General features: G+C 37.1%; 1 protein-coding gene across 1 annotated transcript in view; it reads right to left on the bottom strand.

Moving 5' to 3' along the window:
- PDE4B (phosphodiesterase 4B) overlaps window positions 1-18,492 on the bottom strand; it is a 481,867-nt gene extending 463,375 nt beyond the window's left edge. Inside the window, exons 1-2 of the mRNA XM_060023415.1 lie at window positions 18,419-18,492; window positions 12,358-12,596 (exon numbers count right to left, since the gene is read on the bottom strand). Coding sequence (XP_059879398.1) covers window positions 12,358-12,596; window positions 18,419-18,460 — 281 coding nt within the window. The 5' untranslated portion in view covers window positions 18,461-18,492. The remainder of the gene's footprint in view (window positions 1-12,357; window positions 12,597-18,418) is intronic.
- Between the last annotated feature and the right edge of the window lie 4,298 nt (window positions 18,493-22,790).

The raw sequence follows: 22,790 nt of genomic DNA, 5'->3' as shown, positions 1-22,790 counted from the left end.
TAGGGCCGGGATGAGGATTCCCAGAGAGAGCAGAGTTTTGCATCTTTTGAAATTCTCACAGGCACCAAGGGAGGGAGTGTGCAGATTTACTTATCCTTCCTAGATGTGGGGCAAAGAGGAAAGGGGAGAGGCGGAGAGTTGAAAGCTGTCAGCCACCAATCATCAAAAATGAAGTCTTTCTCTATTATGAAACCTTTCATGCCCATGATCATACTTAGGTTGAAGTCATTTTTATTTTTGTTTTACCTTAAGGAAAAAGTGCCCACCTTGCAAAGTTGTTGTGGGAGTTAAATTTAAATAAAATAGGAGTTGGAAAGGGCCTTATATACTATAATGTATTATAGTGAGAATATTATCTATATTACACCAACACTACACTGTTATATTATTATATTATTGTATAATATTATATTATTGGTATTATATTTAATACCAATATTAAAGTATTATACCAATTATTATAATCATATAGACCAGATCCTATCCTAAGTACCTTCTATATAGTATATATCCTAATATATATCCTAAAATTCTAATACAATTTTGACCTTATCGAGAATATATAAGCAACAAGGTATGGAGTGGATGATGCATGGTTTTAAATATCCACTGTCTATTATCTCACATACCTGACAGGGGGAATCCAGGGGGAACTTTGTGAATTGCTGACTTGTAGATTGCAATGCCTGATGCAGAAGTCACAAATGCAGTTTCTGTAGCCAAAAGATTTCAGTGGGTGGTAAAGCCTGGTGGGAGCTAAACAGATGTGCCATCAATTTCCCATCTTCACACCAGCTTTTGTTGAATCTATGGCATTTGTGCACAGCATTTGTGGGTATTTTGATCTTTAAAACAGGGCCTTAGGCTCTGTAGTTGAGAGGCAACCCCAAAGCATAAAATATTTTTATTGAAAACTTCATCAGACTGTAAACTTGTTACAGATTGTGGGAGCAATAAAGCATAGCCCATGTTTCTGAACCACCATCTCAGCGGACTGACCGCATTTCCCTTCCGTGATAATGAGAACAGTTGAAATTGCTCCCAGCCTTCCAGACAGCAACGGGGCAACTGACACCACTCTCCCCAGTGTAGGTGAAAGTTGGGACAGCGAACTTTAAGGACATCACACCTAAGTTAATAGATGCCCAAATAGAATCATCATGTTCACAACTGAAACATTTAGAGAAGCAAAGCGCAGCCCTCAGGCAGAAAGAGGTGGGAGACAAGCAAACTGACATTTATAATCTTCTTTGAGGGAATAACAAAGGAGAAGCCAGAACTGTTTCTTATGAAAAAGTGCACTATTAGGAAAACCCTGAAACAAGATTCCCTGCCTACTTTATCTCTGAGCTCTTCCTATTCAACTGAAAATGCAGCTGACAATAGTTCTATTGCATCGTTAAGATGTGAGCATTCTTAGAGCAGTACTGTTATCTCACACCTGAGAGTTCAGTCCCACCACAGGTCAGCTGGCATGGCACAGAAAAAAGAAATGCCCCCAGACAGAAACGCATGCTTGGTGACCAGGAACAATGTATGCCTTTTGTTGAAAGGACAGTGGAGGGTCCGCACCCCCTTATTCTCAGCAGATGACTTAACCTCCTACTTCTGAGAAAGTCTAGGCCAGAGTCCTCAAAATGTGGTCCCCAGGTCAGTTCCACAAGTTTTACCTAGGAACTTATTAGAACTACAGATCCCCAGCCCTATCTCAGACTCCCACCTCTAGGGTTGGGGTTCAGCGATAAGTTGAACCAACTTTTTCAATAAATTGTCCAAGTGATTCTGAACCACTCTAATATTTGACGACCACTGATCTCTACCTTTGGAAATAAGGTTCTCCTATTTCTCTCCTTGTCATTTCCAATATATTCATTCTTTTCTGCATTGGATTTACATGTCTCAAAAGAAGATATTTCTAATCTTGTCTAAAGTTTATCTTTCCTTGTGCTACTCCTACTATATTCTATATTAATTACTGCCCATCTCTCTTAGCTTCAATCTCTCCCCATCTACCAGTTCCTTCTGTTCAGCATAGATAAAAATGTCTCCACATTATAACACTTTTCCGTAATCTTGTCTACCCCAATCAGCTTCCATTCTTACTCTTTTCACTAACAAAAGACTTCAACAAGTAATATTTTATTGCTATCCTTTCATCCTCAGCTGTAATTTTTGCTTCTTTAAAGTTGCATTTTGTCCTCCAGTATCACTTTTAATATAGTATCCGATATACAAAAGAACATATGTACCTGCCCAACAGAACTAGCACAGGACCTATGAATTGCTGTGCATTTCTCTGCATCCCTCTGCCTCCCTGGTTCACTCTTAATCCCATGCATTCTGATTCCATGATTCTACTAAGACTTCCACTAGTGTTACCAATGTCCACTAAATTGAATTATCCGAAGGCCTTTTCTCCATCCACATCTTACCTGTACTCTGTGCAACTTCTGTTTTTGCTGACCAAACCTTCCCTATGGCCTAACTTCTGTCCTTTTATAATAATTCTCTATTCTAATTCTCCTCCTATTTCTCTGTTCATGTTCTGCCTTCTCCCTGCTCCTCTTTCCCCCTTATTTGACCCCATGTTATTATTATTCCTTAGGGCTATATCCTTAGTTCAAGACAAAATTGATATTGACTAATCTCTGCATACTTGGTCTGGGTAATCTCATTCATTCCATTACCTCATTACCACCTGTACACCTATGATCCCCAAACTATGATATTTACACACACACACACACATTTAACAGCTCCCAGACAATATCCACTTAGTAACATGTTTAAAGTAGTACTTTAAACTCACACTATTCAAAACTAAACCCACCATCTTTCCCTTTATACCTTAATCCCTCATTTTTTGTCCTTGTTCATGGCATTTCCATGCATCCAGCTGAACAAGAAACTGCCACATGTTCATGGCTTCTCCTCCTTGCTCCTAATCCACATTCAACTGCGCACCACTTCCCATCCATTCAACCCCAGTGTTGTTCAGTTCTCCTCCTCCTTCTCATTCCCACACCTACTGCCTGTTCAAATCCCTCAGCATCCATCACCCACCTCGCTCTGAAATCTTCCTCTCTGGATTTTCAACCTTCAACCTTTCTCTTTCCAAACAGCCTCTACATTGTCTCTCATTATCTTATTACCTTACAGATCTATATTCAATTTATTTAAAAAATCCAATGGCTTCAATTTATTAATTTGGATAAAGGCAAAAGTGTAAGACCCTTCACATTCTGACCTCTACGCACCTTTTCAAACTCAGATTTCCCGCCTTTTACTTAAGCCATATCTCCACCCACACCATCTCACATACCCTACATGCCCTATGAATACTTGCATTCCTTGAATATGTCACTTTGTCTCAAGGAGTCATGGTCTTGTCCATGCTATTTCCTGCATCTGAAATGTTACTTCTACTTCTGTCCAGCAGATATATGCTTGCTCAGCTTCAAGTCAAGGACAAATAACAGCTTTCACTGTTGCTTCTCCCCTCCAAGGAAGAATTCATTGCTCCTCACCTGTATTCTTATTCTAGAACTAAATATACTGTATTATATTAATTTGTCTACATCTACATTTCTCACTACATCTGTGGGTTTTAAAGATTCATTCATTTTTTTCAACACTCTCTCCTGAGCCCCTGGCAACCATTGATCTTGTACCATCTCTCTAGTTTTGCTTTTTTCTAGAATGCCATATAAGTGGAATCATACAGTATGTTGCCTTTTCATACTTGATTCTTTCACTTAGCAACATGCATTTAAGATCCAACCATGTCTTTTTGTGGTTTGACAGTTTATTTCTTTTCATCATTAATGTTGCACTGTATGTATGTACCACAATTTATCAATTCACCTATTAAAGCGTATCTTTATTGCTTCCAGCTTTTGGTGATTTTTAATAAAGTTGTTATAAATATGTTCGTGCGGGTTTCTGTGACAATGTAAGTTTTTAAATCAGTTAAGTAAATATCTAGGAGCATGACTGCCAGATCATATGATAACACTATGTTTAGCTTTGTAAGAAACTGCCCAACTGTATTCCAAAGTGCCTGTGCCATTTTGCACTTCCACCAGCAATGAATGAGAGCTCTTGCTCTACATTCTTGCCAGCAATTGTTTTCTGGTTTTTTTTTTTTTTTTGGATTTTGGCCATTCTAATAACTGTGTCATGGCATCTCATTGTTTTAATTGACAATTCTCTAATGGCAAATGATGTGGTACATCTTTTCAAATGCTTGTTTGCCATATGTAGATTTTCTTTGATTTGTTGTCTCTTCAGATCATATGCCCATTTTCTAATGGGGTTATTTGTATTCTTATTGTTGAATTTTTTATGTTTCTTGTATATTTTGGATACAAGTTTATTATCAGATATGTGTTTTGCAAATCTTTTCTCCCAATCTGTGGCTTGTCTTTTCATTCTTTTAACAGTGCCTTTCACAGAGCAGAAATTTTTAATTTTAATGAAGTCCAACATATCATTATTTTTTCTTTCATAGACCATGGGGTGGTTTTTTTTTGGTGTTTTATCAAAAACTCATGGCCAAATCCAAGGTCACCTAGGTTTTCTCTATGGTATCTTCTAGGAGTTGTGCAGTTTTGCATTTTACATTCAGGTCTATGATCATTTTGAGTTAATTTTGGTGAAATATGTAAGGCTTCTGTCTAGATTATTATTAATTTTTTGATATGAATGGCTATTTTTTCAACACAATTTGTTGAAAGATTATGTCTTCTCAACTGAAATGCCTTTACTCCTTTATCAGAGATCGGTTGACTGTATTTTATTGGTCTACTTCTGAACTCTCTATTTTGTTCCATTCATCTATGCCACTGTTCTTTTGCCAATATAAAGCTATCTTGATTACTGTAGCTTTATATTAAGTCAAAATCAGGTAGTGTGACTCTTCCATCTTTTTTCTTCTTCAGTATTTATTGTGTTGGCTATTCCAGATCTTTTGTCTTTTATACAAAGTTTAGGATCAGTTTTTCAATATCTACAAAATAGCTTGCTGGAATTTTGACTGGAATTGCATTGAATCTATAGATCAAGTTAGGAAGAATTACACCCTAACAATTTTGAATCTTTTAATACATGATCATCATATATCTATTTATTTAGAATTCCTTTGGTTTTTTATCAGAATTTCATAGTTTTCTGAATACATATCCTGTACATATTTTTAATTTATATCTAAATGCTCCTCTTTTTGTTTTCATGCAGTTATAAATAATATTATTATAATATTTATTTCAAATTCTAATTGTTCATTTCCAATGTATAGGGAAGTAATGAATTTTATATATTAACCTTGTAATCTGCAACCTTGCTCTACTCATTTATTAGTTTCAGAAGTTTTATTTGCCAATTCTTTGGGATTTTCTGCATAGACATTCATGTCATCTGCAAACAGAAACTGTTTTATTTCTTCCTTTCCAAATTGTATGTCTTTTATTTCCTTTCCTTTGCTTATTGCACTAGCTAGGACTGCCAGTGTAATGCTGAATAGGATTGGTCAGACAGAACACCCTTACTTTGGTCCCAATCTTAAACGAAAGCATCTAGCTTCTGACCATTAAGTATGTTAGCTATAGGTTTTTTTTGTAGAGGTCTTCAAGTTGAGGCAATTCTCCTTTATTTTTAGTTTGCTGAGAGTTTTTACCATGAATGGGTGCTGAATATTGCCAAATTCTTTCTCTGCATCAACTGATAAGATTATATGATTGTTCTTCATCTATTGGTGTGGTAGATTGCATTGACTGACCTTAAAATGTTGAACCTGGAATAAACCCCACTTGGCCATAGGGTATAATTTTTTTTATATATTGTTGAAGTTTATTTGCTAAATTTTTTGAGAACTTTTGTATCTATTATGCTCATGAGAGATATTGCAGTTTTCCCTTCTTATAATGTCTTTGTCTGGTTTGGGTGTTAGGGCAACACTGGCCTCATAGAATGAGTTGGGAAGTGTTCCATCTACTTCAGTTTTCTGGAACAGATTGTGGAGAAATTGTATCATTCCTGTTTTAAGTGTTTGGTAAAATTTGTAAGAAAACCATCTAGGCCTAGAGCTTTCTTTTTCTTGGTAGGTTAATAATTTTCTATTCAATGTCTTTAATAGATACAGACCTTTCATGTTATCTATTTCCCCTCTGTGAGTTTTGGTCCTTTTGAGTCTTTCAAGGAATTAGTCCATTTCATCTAAATTTTCAAATATGTGGGTAGTCCTTTATTATTCTTTTCATCTCGAGGGAATCAATAGTGATGTTCTCTCATTTCTTAAAGTGGTAACTTATGTCTTTTCTTCTTTTTCTTGGTGAGCCTGGCCAGAGGTTTATCAGTGTATTGATCTTTTCAAAGAACCATCTTTTGGTTCCACTGACTTTCTCTACTGTTTTCCTGTTTTCAATTGCACTGATTTTTGCTCTAATTTAATTATTGATTTTCTTCTGCTTGCTCGAGTCTTAAATTACTCCTTTTCTTTATGGTTTTCTAAGATAGAAGAAGTACTGATTTAGTTTTTTGTTCTTGTCAAATATATCTCTATATAGAGATAGACAGAAATCGATATATAGACATATATATAGGTATAGATATATATTTCCCTCTAAGCACTGCTTTTGCTGCATCCCATAAATAATAGTAAATTTTAATTTTATTTTCACTTAGTTCAAAATATTTTTAATTTTCTCTTAAGATTTCTCTTTGGCCCATTTGGTCTGTTATTTACAGTTGGGTTTTTAATCTCTGAATAGTTGGGACTTTCCAGTTATCTTTCTGTTGCTCTTATTTAATTCCACTGTGGTCTGAGAACATACTTTATATGATTTTTACTCTTAAATTTGTTAAGGTGTGTGTGATAGATGTATCTTGGTGAACATTCAATGCAAGCTTGAGAAGAATGTATACTCTGTTGTTGTTGGATGAAGTATTCTAAAAAACTTCAATTAAATCAAGTTGATTGATAGTGCTGTTCACATCAAATATATCTGTAATGATTTCTCCCTGTTTGGTCTATCAATTTTCTGCAGTGTTGAAGTCTACAAGTATAATAGTGGATTTGTCTATTTCTCCTTACTCTTGCTATATTTAAAGAAAATTTTAAAAGCTTGAAAACATCTGCAATGTGGCAGGCAACCTCTAAATTTGTCCCCAATGATGTACACCTCCTCATATTCAGGCCCTTGCACAGTTCCTCCCCTTGGGTGTAGGCTAGATCTAATGAACGGAATTTGTAAAAGTGATGGGATGTCACTAAAAAGATTTTGACTTCTCTCTTGCTCACCTTCTACTGGTCCGTCTTTCTCTATCAAAAACTCTTGCTCCATAAAAAGCAAACTGTCATGTTATGAGTAGCACAATGGAGAGGCCCATATAGCAAAAAACTGATGTTTCCAGTCATCAGTCAGTAAGGAGGTGAACCTGTCAAAAACTGTGTGAGTGAGCTTGGAAGCAGATCCCTCCCACCCAGTCAACCATTGAAATGATTGTAACACTGGCTAATAACTTGACTTTGGCCTTGTGAGGGACCCAGTCAGAGGCACCCACCTAGGCCACAACTAGATTCCTGACCCACAGAAAATATAAGATAACAAATGTTTGTTACTTTAAGCCATTAAATTTGGGGATTATTCATTATACAGCAATAGATAACTAACACATGTAGGGAAAAGAAAACTACATAAAATTACCTCACATGTTTAAAAACTAAATAAATACAAACTTTAAAAACAGAAAATACAATCATCAAAATTGAAATACTCAATATAATAGATTTAACAGCAAATTTAATGTAGTTGAAAAGAGAATTAGCAAACCAGAAGGCAGACCAAAAGCAATTACCAGAATACAGCCCAGAAAGACAAAATTTCTAATTACATATATATGAAAGACATGAAAAGAAATGGAAGATAAAGAAGTAGATTCAAAATACATTTAATCATAAATCCAATAGCAGAGGAGCAAAAGACTGGCAGAGAAAATATCTGAAGAGATAATAACAAAGAATATTCCAGATCTGATGAGAAAGATACCAACTGACATATTTGAGAAGTCCAGTAAATCTCATATAGGATAAATAAAAGGAAATCCACCCCTAGTTACATCAAAGATGGAATTCAGAAATCAAGAGCCCACCCCGCCAAAAAAATGCAGATTATTTACACAGAAAAACAATTAGACTTACAGCCATTTTCCCAACAACAGTAATGGAAGCCAAAAGGTAAGGGGTAAAGTATTGAAATAAAGAAACTGCTACATAATGAAAAAGAAAACACTTTCAAGACTGAGAGCAAAATAAGGACATTTTCAGAGAAACAAACCAAAAAATAAGAATAAATTCTAAAGGACTTACTTCAAGCAAAAAGGCAAGTGATCCCAGACAGAGAGCTAGTGTATTTGGGGGTTAAAATATATAGATAATTAAAAACTGTAAACAGGGAAGGGTTAGAAGGGGTTAAAGAGCTAAAAGATCCTCATGGAGGAAAGTTAAAATTATAGATTAACTGTAGACATTCAAGGCTGAGTATTGGCTTATTTTCCTAATTTGGTTGTGGTGACATTGCTTTGATAAATTTGGTAGATCAATAAACTGCTTTAATTATTCAAAAAGTGAAGACCACCAGAGGCTTGGCATTGGCCACATCCCAAGTATGACCCCAGACTAAAGGTGAAAAGAGGGGGGAAAAAGTTGGGGAATGTCAGGAAGAATGTATTTTTCCCACTTTTTGATGTGTCTTCCAAGTGTCAGGGATGCCACCAGCTTAAGATTCATAACCTCCTTCTGCCTTTTTACTCAGTCTTCCCTGGAAAGAAGGAGTAATTGAATCTGCACTGGTCTTTCCAGAAGGAGAAAGTAGACATGCACAACTCAGTCCTTCCTTCGTACTGTCTCACCGGGGCATGATTCTACAACTCCACCATTTTCAAATTTCATAGAGGTAGATTCTCCCTCTGAGGACGAGGGCTCCCTGCACAGGCCCAGCACCTCCTATTACTGGGTGATAAGTCTGTATGATTACGGTGTACAGCATTAGCAGCCTACTTGCCCACAGACACAGAGTACATATTCCAATATTAACGTTATCAGTAATGAGAATAACATCTTGTTTTCATATCTGACTTCTTCTTTCATCATATTTCCAAGATGGTTCCAATAACTCAAGTGGTGAAGTTCCTCCAGAACCCCCAATAATAGAAAATGCATAATTCTGGCTATTCAGTCCAGGTATAACAATAAAAAAACAATAATAACAATAACATCAAAATAACCACTAAGTGCTACATATATTACATTTTCTTTCTCACACAACTCTGAAAAGCTGTAACATCTCCACTGTTTATTCATTTGAGTTTTTGTAGGATAAAGAAACTCATCCAAAGGTAGCAAGATGGAAGTCCACCCAACTGGACTCAGGTCCTCACTCTTTCTTTCTCCATAGTAAATCAAATCATTGTCCTTCCATTCCAGGCCTTTTGCCTGCAGTGATGGCCACCTCCCTTCACCAATATACTCTCCCCAAACAAGGGCTAAATTTATATCAATATTTTTCTATTTAACTTTATATACCTTGGGCAGTAACTTTCATTTGTTCTCGCTCAAATTCCTTCACTGGCTTTAAATACTTGATCTGTAGCACATATTCCCAGACTGTTGACATATTTAGAACACCAACCAGGAACTCAAGGTCAGTTTCACCCAGTTACAAAAAAATTGTCAAAGCAATTATCAGAGCAGGAGTCATATCCTAGAGATTTTTACTAGTCTAGAATAGGAGTCATCAAACTGACTGGCAGGCAAAATCTAGCTTGCTGCCTGTTTATGTAAGTAAAGTTTCATGGGAGCTGAGCTACACATTCATTTATGTACAGTCTACGGCCATGTTCACACTACAATGGCAGTGTTGAATAGTGGCAACAGAGACTATAAAGCCCACAAAGCCAAAAATATTTACTAACTGGCAGAAAAAGCTTATTGACCCCTTGTCTAGACCTGGAGACTGATTCCACATTCTCCGTGTTCTAAGTAGTGAGTATAATTCTTTCTCACACATGATTGTAGGCTGCACCCTTTACCTCTAGGACCTTTCATCAAGTTGATGGCAATGATGGTATCTGGAACCCTACTTCCTCACTTCTAATCAAATGATTTTTCAATTAGATTCCTCTGCCAGCAATTCCACCAGTATTCATCAATATTGCAAAGGAAGTATTTTTAAGGGATGCATTGATATGCTTTTAGCTGCTTATACTTAAAAATAAATGTGGAGTCAATGACTGAATACTCTCACACTTTAAAAACTATCCAGGTAACTGAAAAAAAACGGACATATTATGAATGAATTACTAATATGTGGTGTTGGCTGACTTCATGACAAACTGGATAATGGCTAAATCTTCCATTTCACTCAGCATGAGGCTAGTGATACTTGAAACATGGTTTCTAATTTCCAAAAGGCTTTAATGGATAATGATCAAGAGAAGAGAAACTAATGTTTGTTGATTGCCTAACATGTGCTTTTTACTAAACTAGGTATTTTGGAGATATTACCATATTTAATCCTTACAATAGCCTATGAGGTGAGTACAATTACTCTCTTTGTACAGATGAATATATTCAATTTAGAAAGGTAGACAAGTGTGCCCCACATGTCAGAGTCTAGATTCGATACTTCTAAGGAAGGAACAATTCTGCAACTCCCAAAGGGTCTTTGAGTAAAATGAACTCCAGCATCGCAAGGTACTCTAACATTGCAAGGTACATTTTATCTGGAGTGTTATTCTAACACATAAAACACCAACGACCAACAAAACTGGACTCCTGCTGTGCCAGTCATCACCTCTTTAGCTGTTGGTTTGTAAGGAATTTGCTTCTGGGGAAGCGTCTGGAATAGTAATAAGGGCAATCAGAGAGCTCAAGAAAGCACGTATTTACCAACTGGTATGGAAGCATTTCAATATTGTAACAACTGGTAATACTGCACCAGTGCCAACCTGCTGAAAAATAACTCTGTGGAAATCTTCTGAACTCCAAATCTGCCATCATGCAGAAGCAAACCAAGACTAAACACATAAATTATGTGACTGAGTAAGCAATGCAGAAGCAATATGCCCATTTTAGTGCTCAATGATTGGTTATGACTATTCTAATGTTAATTCAGCTGAGGAGCAGATGTTAGTCAGTGCTTTTCAAATTTTTAACCCATTCCCCCTACAACATGTTCACATGCTTCTCTATCACATACAGAATGATGAACCATTTCAGGCTAATAACTGTGATAGCTGAAGTCTCACTGATCTAATTCTTAGTGTATTTGATAACCACCAACTAAAAGATTTCCTGCATCATTCAATGAGCACATAATGGACTACTCATCAGCACTGTACAGCTCAGCATGTGGCAAGGATATACAGCACACCAGAAAAACTTCATATTTTAAGGATTTACTGTGATAATATTGCACAATGATTTAATATATTTAGTTTTTCTCCTTAACAAATGAGTTAAATGAAAAGTGATTTTTAAAGCACCATATTATTATAATTTAAAATTACATAAAAAATAGAGAAGATATTTTTCTTTTTAATAAGCCTCCTTGTTATGTAAGCAGACTATTCTTGGAAAATATTTGGAAATTATGTAGAGCAAAAAGAAAAACCAGAGAAAGTGCTAAAAACTAAATATGTGATTAAAAACACGTATTTGAAGAAATATCATGGCACAATTTTAACCACAGTTATAAATTATACGTATTCAATTAACGTTTCAACACTAGATTAAAATAGCCTGTTTCACAAACATAGACTCTGCAAAACAGTCCAAGCATCTCTCATAGTAAAATCTTCATTCCTTTTTTGATTTATAATGAAGTGTTTTATTTTCTAGATAACCACAAACTGAAATTAGTAAAGTGGGATTATAATAAAAAGAAGCTAAGAATAATTATATTTTGAGTACAGTAATAAGAATATCTCCTGTCATTCATCTATATAATATATATGTTTTACTTCCTTTAGGCACTCATATAATTTTGCTTTTCTAAATTAAAACATCATATTGACATACACTAATAGTTTTTTTTTTTAAAAAAGATCATAGGCAGTAATTTTGCTTTCCTTGTCATTAATAAAAATGCATCTCATTCCTTCCTCAATAGGCCCCTTCCAATCTTAAGAGGTAGGAGATACCTCCACTCCTCATTTTGCTACCCAAAGGGAAACAAATTCTCAAAATGTCAAAAGCCTTAGTTACTCCACAGATAACTAACATTTTAATAACAAGAAATTGTACCGGGAGTAACTGGAAAATAAAACTTAGAACTGACATTTAAGTTGGGGGCTACTCACCACTCCTGGCTCACAGTTGTAATAGCAATGCTTGGAAGTGTCACCAAAGGAAGCGTGGTCGGTCTGGAAATGCCATCTCCCTCAGGAGTCCTTGCCCTTCCGCTCTGTCTTTGGGACAGTGGTGGCAACTGCAAGTTTCCTGAGCAACACCTTCTCCCTCTCCAGAGGTCGATCCCAAGTGTGTTACTAGAAGAACTGTAGGATTTACTCAAGTTGCATTCAAAATAATCTTTAACATTCTAGAGGAACCACAGGGAAGGAAAAAAGAGAAAAAGAAAATGAAATTCAAATGTTTAAAATGATGCACGATGGAGTAAAATAAGAAGCTAAATGATCAAGCTGTCACTCATAAAGTCCTGATTCATTATCTCACAATCAGAATCGAACACTGACGTCAAAAGCTTAAGAGAAAACACGTAGGCACAAGGGGCTAATTCTCAAATTTTAGACACATTAGTTGCATAGTCTTGGTGATCTTCAGGACTGTTGATAATATTTTCCCGTTAGAAGCATGTGGATTGCAGGGCTTTTTATCTTCTTTCTCTTTTTTTAAATTATTCTTTTTTTCTTTCTCTTTTTTCACTTGCTAAAACGAAAGCTTTTCATAGAAAATATATTTTGGACATCAGGGTCATCATTCTGCAACACGGGAACAAGCTATACTAGCTAAATTATAACATTTCTTGTTCAATGTTTTAAAGTAAATATATTTTCTATCTCAGGCCAGCAAGATACTCATAATTGTGGGTAACCGGGTAACTGACTTTTCCTATTCTTATAAAAGGTCTCCTCAGAGTTGAGGGGATTTGGGGGTGGGTTTTTTTTTCTGGTCAAACATATAAGAGCTCAGAAAAAGAAGAATATACTTTATCTGGTCCCGAATTGAACTGCCATGTGTTCAATATATGCCCTAATGCTGACATGAATGAAATACTTGTGAGAAGATAGAGGCATTGTATTATAACCAATAATAAGAGTTATTCATTCTTCCTATATCTCTTGGTGACTCTGGTTCCTGGTACTGTGGGGAGTGGAAGCCCCAAAAGAACCTCTGCCTGCATCACCATTCATACCGGCTTGAAGACAAGAAATGTTACAGCAATGCAAGTAGCCACTGATAGCAACTTGGAGTTCAAAAGTTGTAACTGTCACTCTCCACTCATATCTTAAGCAATAATGGAAGTCCTAACACCAGGCCAAGGTCTCTCACCTGGAAGTCATTCTGTAGCCCTAAAAAGACAGGTACTTCCTACTAGCCCTTCAGAATAGACTTAGGAGAGCCTGGGACTAGACTGCCTTAGGTTTAAACAAACTAAAGTTCTCTGCCCACCACTCCTCCACCCATCCCTATACTAGTTCATACAAGGATAATTAACTCAAGTTTAAGGGTCTAGCTGGGTTCATTCAACAAATATTTTCTGCACACCTATTAAAGTCTTGCTCTGTGCTACTTAAGAAAGGATACAACAGCAAAAAGAGACAGAACCTGTATTCTAGTGATTATGCTTATCTCATCCATGCAAAACCACATTTTCATGATGAAAATCTGGGCATGAATAGGCCTGACAATTTTCAGGGGCCCCACTCTCTCCACCTGGAAATGGGATATCATCATATTTTTTGTGCTTGACTTATGGTTTTGGAATACCACTTATTTAAAATTCAGTAGAACCACAATTCAGTAACAGGAAGGAGACAAAACAATTTACAATTTTCCAGAGTTTGAAATATTCTGGAATGTGGCCAGTGTTTTACTGTTTACTAACTGGTTATATTAAATCTACTGTAGGCCTAGCACTTATATGTGTGTGTGTGTGTGTGTGTGTGTGTGTGTGTGTGTGTGTGTGCGCGCGCGCGCGCGCGCACGCGTGCATGTGTATGTGTTAGAAATAGGCTGAGGAGAAAGCATAGTATATGTAAGTTTCTTTCTCAAAAGACTTAGAGACTAGTTGAGGAGACAGGAAGTCTTAGGAGAGACAAAGTCTTCCTAAAGAGATTCAAGAACAAACTAAAAGTCAGAACTTTTATAACTCAGTTCGTTCCAAATATGCATGTAAAGAAAGCACTGATTATCTGGAAAGCAAAGCAGTGTTTCTTGTATGGGTGGTAAAGCATATACTTTACCACCCATACAAGAAACACTGTACCAAAGAACAGAAATGAGGATGTCACTTAGTTAAACCACCAACCACAATAGTCTTATAATAAAGTTATTGGATATTTTTCCTCTTTTAGAAATGGAAATATTACCAACCAGGTTTAATTGCAGTGAATAAACTAAATGGGTATTTATTTGGTACTTGTTATTTGAAAAGTAACAAAGTCACACCTATCACAAAATATATCCCATACTGACTTGTGAACAAGCTTGAATTTACAGATTTGTAGACATTCTTTGAAGAATTTGTTTCAAAAGACCTCAGTTAATGTGCTAATGCATTGCCACAAAAGAGCTTAATGGAATAGCTTTTTAGAAATTAAGTTAAATACTAAAAACAGTAACATTGTTATGCAAACACATTAACCTAAGTTGAGTTATTCATAATTACCTCAAACTTTCTAATTCATACTCATAATTACTGCCCCAAATTTGCTAACATCCTCAAAGGCAAAATCTAATTCAGTCAATTCTAAACTACTGAATTGGTGATCTTGGACTTATTTTCCTATTTTAATCAGCATGATACTGGCCAACTACACCACACATCAGATCAAAGATTTGGGGGAAAAAACATTAATTTGAATGTTACTTTTGGAAATCACACTGTTCCCTTTGCCAGAAACTCTCTTCCCCCAGGTCTTCACAGGACTCACTCCCTCAATGCTTATATGTCCTCACTGTCCATATTTCCTCTCTTCATGTTATCCTTCTATGAACACCTATTGTCACCGTCCAACCATTTTTTGCCCCCTGACCAACTTCATTTTTCTCCACAGCTCTTATCATAGCTGGGATTATTTTATAATTTATTGATTGATGTACACCCTCCCCTCTAGAATATAAGCTACAAAGGGACAAGGACTCTAATCCCTAGAACCTAACCAGTGTGGAGTGTATAATAGGTGCTAAATTAATATTAGGTGAATATTTAAATCGCTGAGTAACTGTTTGTTGAGCTGAAATAATGAGAATATAATAAAATATCCTTGACTTAAGGGTGAACCTTTCTTCAGAGTGTGGTATAAAAAAATATAATATCTGCCAATTTGCTTTTGTTGTAAGGGAAGAGATACTGTGTGTAACATTTGATATGATCTTCTGTAGTATACTGGAAAGGTTGAGGTGCATGGTGAAAAGTTTTAGGTTATGACTGTCCACAAGAAATAAAGTATAAGCCACAAATGGGAGCCAAATGTATAATTTTAAATATTCTAGTAGTCACATTAAAAAAGTAAAAAAAAAGGAAACAGGTGAAATTACTTTTAATAGTATATTTTACTTAGCTTAGTATATCCAAAATATTGTCATTTCAACATGTAATCTATATCAAAAATTATTAATAACATATTTTATATTCTTTTTTATTTCTACTATTATGTAATCAAAATCCAAGATGTATTTCACATTTACAGCACCTCCCCATTCGTACTAGTGCTTAATAGTCACGTGTGGCTAGTGGCTACCATGTCGGACAGTGCAAATCTAGGTAATAATACTAACCCCACCAGTCTAGGTGGGGTTAGTATTCTTCAAATGTGCTTTTCTTTTTTGTACATTCTTCTATGCAACCTTCCCTGTCTTTTGATTGTGGTAACCATTACCTTAGAGAGGATTAGGATTATTACTGCAATGATAGAATGAAAAGGAAAAAAATCATTGATCATCCTTTATAGACAGGATGCATTGCTTAGTTTTATTCTTCCAAAGAAATAGAATCTGGAGCACACAGTATACAAATAGTATTATGGGACAACCCCAAGCTTTTTTTTTTTTAAGAGAAACAGAATTTCCAAATTCCAGAAGTTTCCCCTTAGATATCCTAACCAGAGCATGAAGGTCTGAACACAGCTTTTTACCACTGGTACTGAGGACTTAGAATATGACTTAAGAGCAGTTCCCTTGTGGTCAAGGAGCAGGGAAGGGGGAAAGAAGAAAAGGAAATATGGCACTAGATCACTAACCAAGTGTCTCAACGCAAAAGAGTAGAAAAGGCAATGGCAAAGGAGTGTGCTTTGGTGGGCAAGAGCCTCATGACACAACTAAGTCTCACTCTGCATTTGCGGGTCCTAGAAGTTCTTACAAACCCAGATAGGGACAGAGAGAAGGAAACTGAGAATTAGCCTCAGCTTGCTCTTCAAGGGGTTTTCTGCAGCATAAGGTAAAGGGACCAGGGGTTCATGGGGTGAGCAGCCCAAAGGTAAGGGCTGCACAGAAAGCAAAGCTGAGTCTTTTAAACAATCAGAGCTCCACTGAAAGGTTAGGTGAAGAGCCCAGGCAGCAGGGGAGAATGTCAAATTTACAGCGAGCTGAGAAGGTCCCCTGCTCAGGCTGAGAGAACTCATCACCTGTTATACCTACCATGTGCCTAAGCACACTGGATCAAGGGCAGAGACTGACAACCAAATATCTGGGGAAATGAGCTATTCCTCAATAGGACAACAGTAAGAACCAGTGGAAATACAAGACAAGGACAATACCACACACCTGTGACTATAATGTCAATTAATGTTGTTTTCCCACGCCTACATGGAAGGGAAGGAGTAAGAACTTGGAGAAATACTCATAAACTGGGCATTTACTCAAAAGATACCAGTTTACATTATTAATTACCAAGTTCAAGTTCCTCCCAGCCCCTCCCCCATCTGTGAAATAGAAGTTTAACAAGATGAGCTATTACAGACAGCAAGGAAAATGACTTCTTTTTCCTTCCTCCCTCCCTTCCTTCCTTCTGCACATCTGATTAGTGGCATATAATTTTTGGCTCAATTACAAACAGAAGCTGAGTAAACACTGGACAATTAAAAACACACTAATGGGGGACTGGTCAATTGAAAGCAAAAAAGATAATATCAGCTGACCAAGAGGCAAAGCTATTAAAAATTATGAGTCTACAGACTTCTTCAAATGACCCAGAGCAGAGCTTCTCAAATATAATGTACATATGTAGTCAGCCTGGGACTTACGTATATTAAAAATGTACTTGGTACATAGTAGGTCCTCAAAAATATTTGTAAAATGAGTAAATCAAAGAATATAATTAAATGTTAAAATCCTTAGCTTTCAAGGAAAGCTTGGGAAGGAAATGCGGTTTCTTTTTAGCCTTAAATAATAAGTAGAATTCGTTTAGTGAAGATAATGGAAATTTACCTATGTACCTAATGTACATATGTAATCACCCTGGGAATAAATTCTGAACTTTAGGTCTGAGGGATGGTTCTGAAATTCTGCATTTCTAATAAATACACAGGTGACGCTAGTGCTGCTGGTCTGAGGCCCACACTTGAGCCAAGTCCTAGAGGATGGGTTTCAAACAGCTGTCAAAGACCCCACCATAGGAGATGACTCAAGGATCAGCTGAACTTGGATAAAAGTGTGCAAGAAAGTCATCAAGAAATGCAAACAGGGGCTTCCCTGGTGGCGCAGTGGTTGAGAGTCCGCCTGCCGATGCAGGGGACACGGGTTCGTGCCCCAGTCCGGGAAGATCCCACATGCCATGGAGCGGCTGGGCCCATGAGCCATGGCCACTGAGCCTGCGCGTCCGGAGCCTGTGCTCCGCAACGGGAGAGGCCACAACAGTGAGAGGCCTGCGTAGCAGGAAAAAAAAAAAAAAGAAATGAAAACAGGGTGAAAAGAAAAATTTCCACAGATTGGTGGTTTTGTAAATGAAAATCACAAAGCTCAAACTGAGCCCATCTCCAAGCTGCAGAGAGGGCAGTGTGCCTGCTGCCTAGCATGCAGAGTGTTGGGTCCAAGGGCTGGCAATGTCCAGGTCACAGAAGCACCTAGAGGCAGAGTGGTACTATTAGACAACCTTGCCTGCCCTTGGAACAGAATTATGGAGTGACTTCTTTATTGAGCAAAGAGTGGGTGGAATCGGCAACTCTGATGTTTGGAACTTACATCGTCGGCCGTCACTGTCATCACACTCCTGCTTTTCTTCATTATAAAGGGGAACAGCAGCCCCTTTTAGGGCGTCTGTTATTCAGTGCAGCTTTGCTGACAATTTTTAAGACCTGCAGGGGAAAACAAGACACACACAAAAAAGAACAGTTCGGTATCCTTAAATACAAATAAGTAGCTTAGTTGTATTCTCCACACTATTTGAATGTACACAGTGCACGTGTATAAGTAATTACCACAATTTACCAAGCCAATTAAATCTAACACGTGAGGAAAGAGGTTCACAAAATGCAAAAATCCAAGACATCAGTGCAAAGGTATTTGAGAGGAGAGAAAAAGAATAGAGGATAACAGTTAGGCTCCCAAATAATCAATGATCCTTAAGAATACAGAAATAATATGTATTAGTGAAAGGCTTCAAACTTACAAAGTACTTTCCCATATAATATTTCATTTGATCCCCATAACAATCTGTGAGATTATTTTCATCTATTTTTTCTAATGAGAGAACAGAGGATCAGAAAAATAATTGGGCCAAGGTAACAGAGCTAAAACATGGCAGATTTAGAATTTAATGAATATGATCCATTGATACTATTGTCAAGGAAAACAGGAAAAGAAAGAAAACCAATACAAAAATATGCATGACCAAAAAAAAATCTTAATTTCAATGGTACCATCAGTTTAAACCTCTTACGCGTATAAGTGCATAGGCAAGTATTCATCACAGAGAATTTTAGCAACCAATAGTTAGAAAGAGCTAGGATTCCCTGGTTTAAATCACACAAACTTGGCCATTCTGAAGCAGAGACACTGCAGTTCATGACATTTGTTTTGTGTAGATCACTGGAAGCCACTACAGCAACAAAGAACCTCAAAAACGTTACCAAAATTTAAGGATGCACCCCACTTGTGCCAGCTCCAGAGGAAAAAGAGTCACTGGTTTATGAAAACTCAGGCTATTGAAACAGGCCCAAGTTTAAAGTTCAGACATGCAGTAGTCTAAAAGAGAATATGAAGAATTCTGAGTTTGCAGAATTGAACTGGAAAAGGTACAGTATAGAAACCATTGAATCCAAGAAGCGTTGGTCCACATGGCGGATTCTCAAGATCTTAACATCAAAAATGGCCTGCATCCATGCTGAGCTCAAGAAGCTCCAATGTTTTCTCACTCTGTACATTTAAAATTCTTAATACAGGCCTGATTTGAAAAGTCTGCTTCTCGAACACGAAGATATATATAGATTAAGAGCGTGATGGAATTGTAGCTATGTGACTAGGAATACTAAGTAGTGGCATTGTCCCATCACCCAGGAAACCAGGGTTGAATTTCTAACACATAATTTGATGACATTATGCAGGAGTTGGCAGTGAAACTGACAGAGTGGATAAGAGAGTGGGGGGAGGGAGAAACTTTGCCTTTATAAGTCTTCTAGGGAGAGAACCCCACAGGCCTTTCAGGTGTTCAATTCAATATGCCAAGGAAAAGAATTTCCTCAGCATACACCAAGGAATGATTACAATTACTGAACTCCTCTAACACTGACCAAAGAGGAATAGGCAGAATTTTAGAGCTTTTTACTCAAAGGCTGCTTGAAACTTAACAAAAGTCAACAAATAACAGGCATTTTATCTGTTATGTTCAGTCTTAAGTGCCTCTCTAAGGCCAAACCTGAAAAAAAATGTTTATACTCCTAAGCAAAGAAAAAGCAAGATTAAAAGATGTAAGTTTCAAATGCAGGATATAGGATTAGATATCCCCAATCAGTATAATTCTGTAAAAATATGAGCATAGAAAATTACTAAAGAAGCTGTGTAAAATTAAAACAGTGAACATTATATAAGAGTTATTGGAGGTTTTTCTTTCTTTTTCATATTTTCCAAATTTTTGTGGTGTATTCTTTTCTGAGTCAAGAAAATGATCCATTTTGCTTGGCAGGAAATGCACTTAAAAATAGGATAAAACAACACAACTGGAGTAGAAATCTCTAGGCTGTCTTCAGCAGAGAGAAACAAGGATCAAGTTTCCCCAGCAGAAATGAAGAGTAAGACCTTAGCTATAGCTTCTTAGACGTGAACAAGGCATTCTAGGATCCAGATGAAGCTCAGTGCAAACCCAGCCCTCAAGAATTTTAGGTCTAGTCTGGCAGGGAAGACTTACATATATTAAATGTGCACTTGGTACAGAGTAGGTTCTCAAATATGTTTGTAAAATGAGTGAATCAAAGAATATAATTAAATGTTAAAATGCTTAGGTTTCAGGGAAGACTTTGGGAAGGAAATGACGTTTTTTTTTAGCCTTAAATAATAAGTAGAATTTGTTTAGTGGAGATAATAGAAAAGTATATGGTGTGCAAAAATATGGGAAAGAATTTAATGTGCTAAGGGTGTGACACATGCAGGAAGATGCCATGCTAAGGAAATTTATGGCAGGCAGAAAGACATGTTCCAGGGTAACATCAGTAGATTTGGGGCATGCAACAGTATTTTTGTGAGGTCTTAGCCATGAAAATAAACTTATATTTTAAAACACTTTGAGTGTGAGAGATGACTGGATAAATTCATGTGCCTCCAACTGGGAGCACGTCCTGGCTAGGAAAAAGCAAGATCTCAAGTTACAAGGAAGTTTTCCAAATGTTCTACATTTAAAATATATTACTTTGGGCTTCCCTGGTGGCGCAGTGGTTGAGAGTCCGCCTGCCGATGCAGAGGACACGGGTTCGTGCCCCGGTCCGGGAAGATTCCACATGCCGCTGAGCGGCTAGGCCCGTGAGCCATGGCCGCTGAGCCTGCGCGTCTGGAGCCTGTGCTCCGCAATGGGAGAGGCCACAACAGTGACAGGCCCACGTACCGCCAAAAAAAATAAAAAGAAAATAAAATATATTATTTTTACATTCAGAAATAAAACCCAGCATCCATTATATATTGGGTTGGCAAAAAAGTGCGTTCGGATTTTCCGTAAGATGGTATGAAAAACCCGAACGAACTTTTTGGCCAAACCGATAAAACCAAATAAAAGAGAGGAGAGATTGTTTTCTAGATAGTTTACGTTTGCCCCTCAAGATCCACTCCAACACCTTCTCCATCCTGGCTGTGCCCTAGGAGGCTGGTCCTCACAGACTGAGTCCATAGGCTCTCTAGCCCTCTGGCTCCTGGGAAGTGCAGCAGGAAGACAGGAGGAAAGAAAGGTTCCTCTCTGCTGGCTAGAGTGTAATAGTGGCAAAACCCCTCTACTCTAGATCACAGCTCCTGCAGTCACCCCTCTCTAAGGAGATAGGTTTCCCTGGGTTCCATTAACTACTGTCTCCACTTGACCCTTCAGACATAAGGCTGGTAGCAACTTTCCACTGTTGCTAGCCTCATGGTGCTGCATGATGCCTTTGTGGTTATCCTCAACCCTGTCCACACCTTTTGTAAATAGTACCTACATTAAATTCTCTTTCACTCCCTGTGGGAGTGCAATCTGTTTCCTGCTGGGACCCTGACTGATAACAGATTTGCTCCAAAAACTTTACAAAGCCAGAGGGCAATTTTAAAATATCCTTCCTCAGTGCCTCGTACAGTGACTGACACAAAGCAGGGTCTCAATAAATAACTGTTAGAGAATGAATAAGTAAAATCTAGTTGGAGTTCTAGAATGGTTTTATGGCTTTTAGAAAAGAAGGTCAGCAGGCATTATCTCAAATTGCTTTTGTGAGGCAGAAATAGTTTTATGTCATCACTCGTGGGTGGCAATGGTGATTCTGTTTGGGAGTTCAGAGAAATGTTATAACATGTTTAATATTACATTGTTATATTATTGTATTATACTATTGTTATATAATAGTATACAATATAATTTAACATTATAATATATTGTGTTATAATATTATGAAATAGAAGAATAGAGATTATCTATGCCATGTTATTGCTGATTGCTAGTGTCAGTTGCCTTTCATTTAGGCTAACATGGATGGAAAAATTATCTTGTACCAGTTTGTAATATACATATAAGAGTTCAATTATGTTTCATTAGAGCAGCCAACCAAATAAAGTGGGCACAATTATCACAACAGGTGAGGGAATCAAGTCTCGGAACAGTAATAAAATACGCACAAAGTCACACACTCTGCTGGTTCAGACTAGAACTTTATTTCTAAGGCCAAGTCTCTTAACCAATCACTATGCAGCTGATTGGGTCTTATTCACATCTTTTCAAGGTAGAAGTGAACGAAGTGATTTTTATTTATTTTTCTGATACTGGAACACAAGTTAAGTTGATCCGTTTTCTGGAATCATGCTCCCTAATCATGTAAGGACAAAAAGCAGTAATTTTTAAAAGATACTGACGTTTTTAAGCGCCTCAAATTTAAGGCAAATGTGAACAAGAGAA

This window comes from Delphinus delphis, chromosome 1 (genome assembly GCF_949987515.2).
Source record: "Delphinus delphis chromosome 1, mDelDel1.2, whole genome shotgun sequence".
NCBI lineage: Eukaryota > Metazoa > Chordata > Mammalia > Artiodactyla > Delphinidae > Delphinus > Delphinus delphis.
The sequence above is the reverse complement of the archived record's forward strand: the minus strand, read 5'-3'. Positions and strand labels throughout refer to the sequence as shown.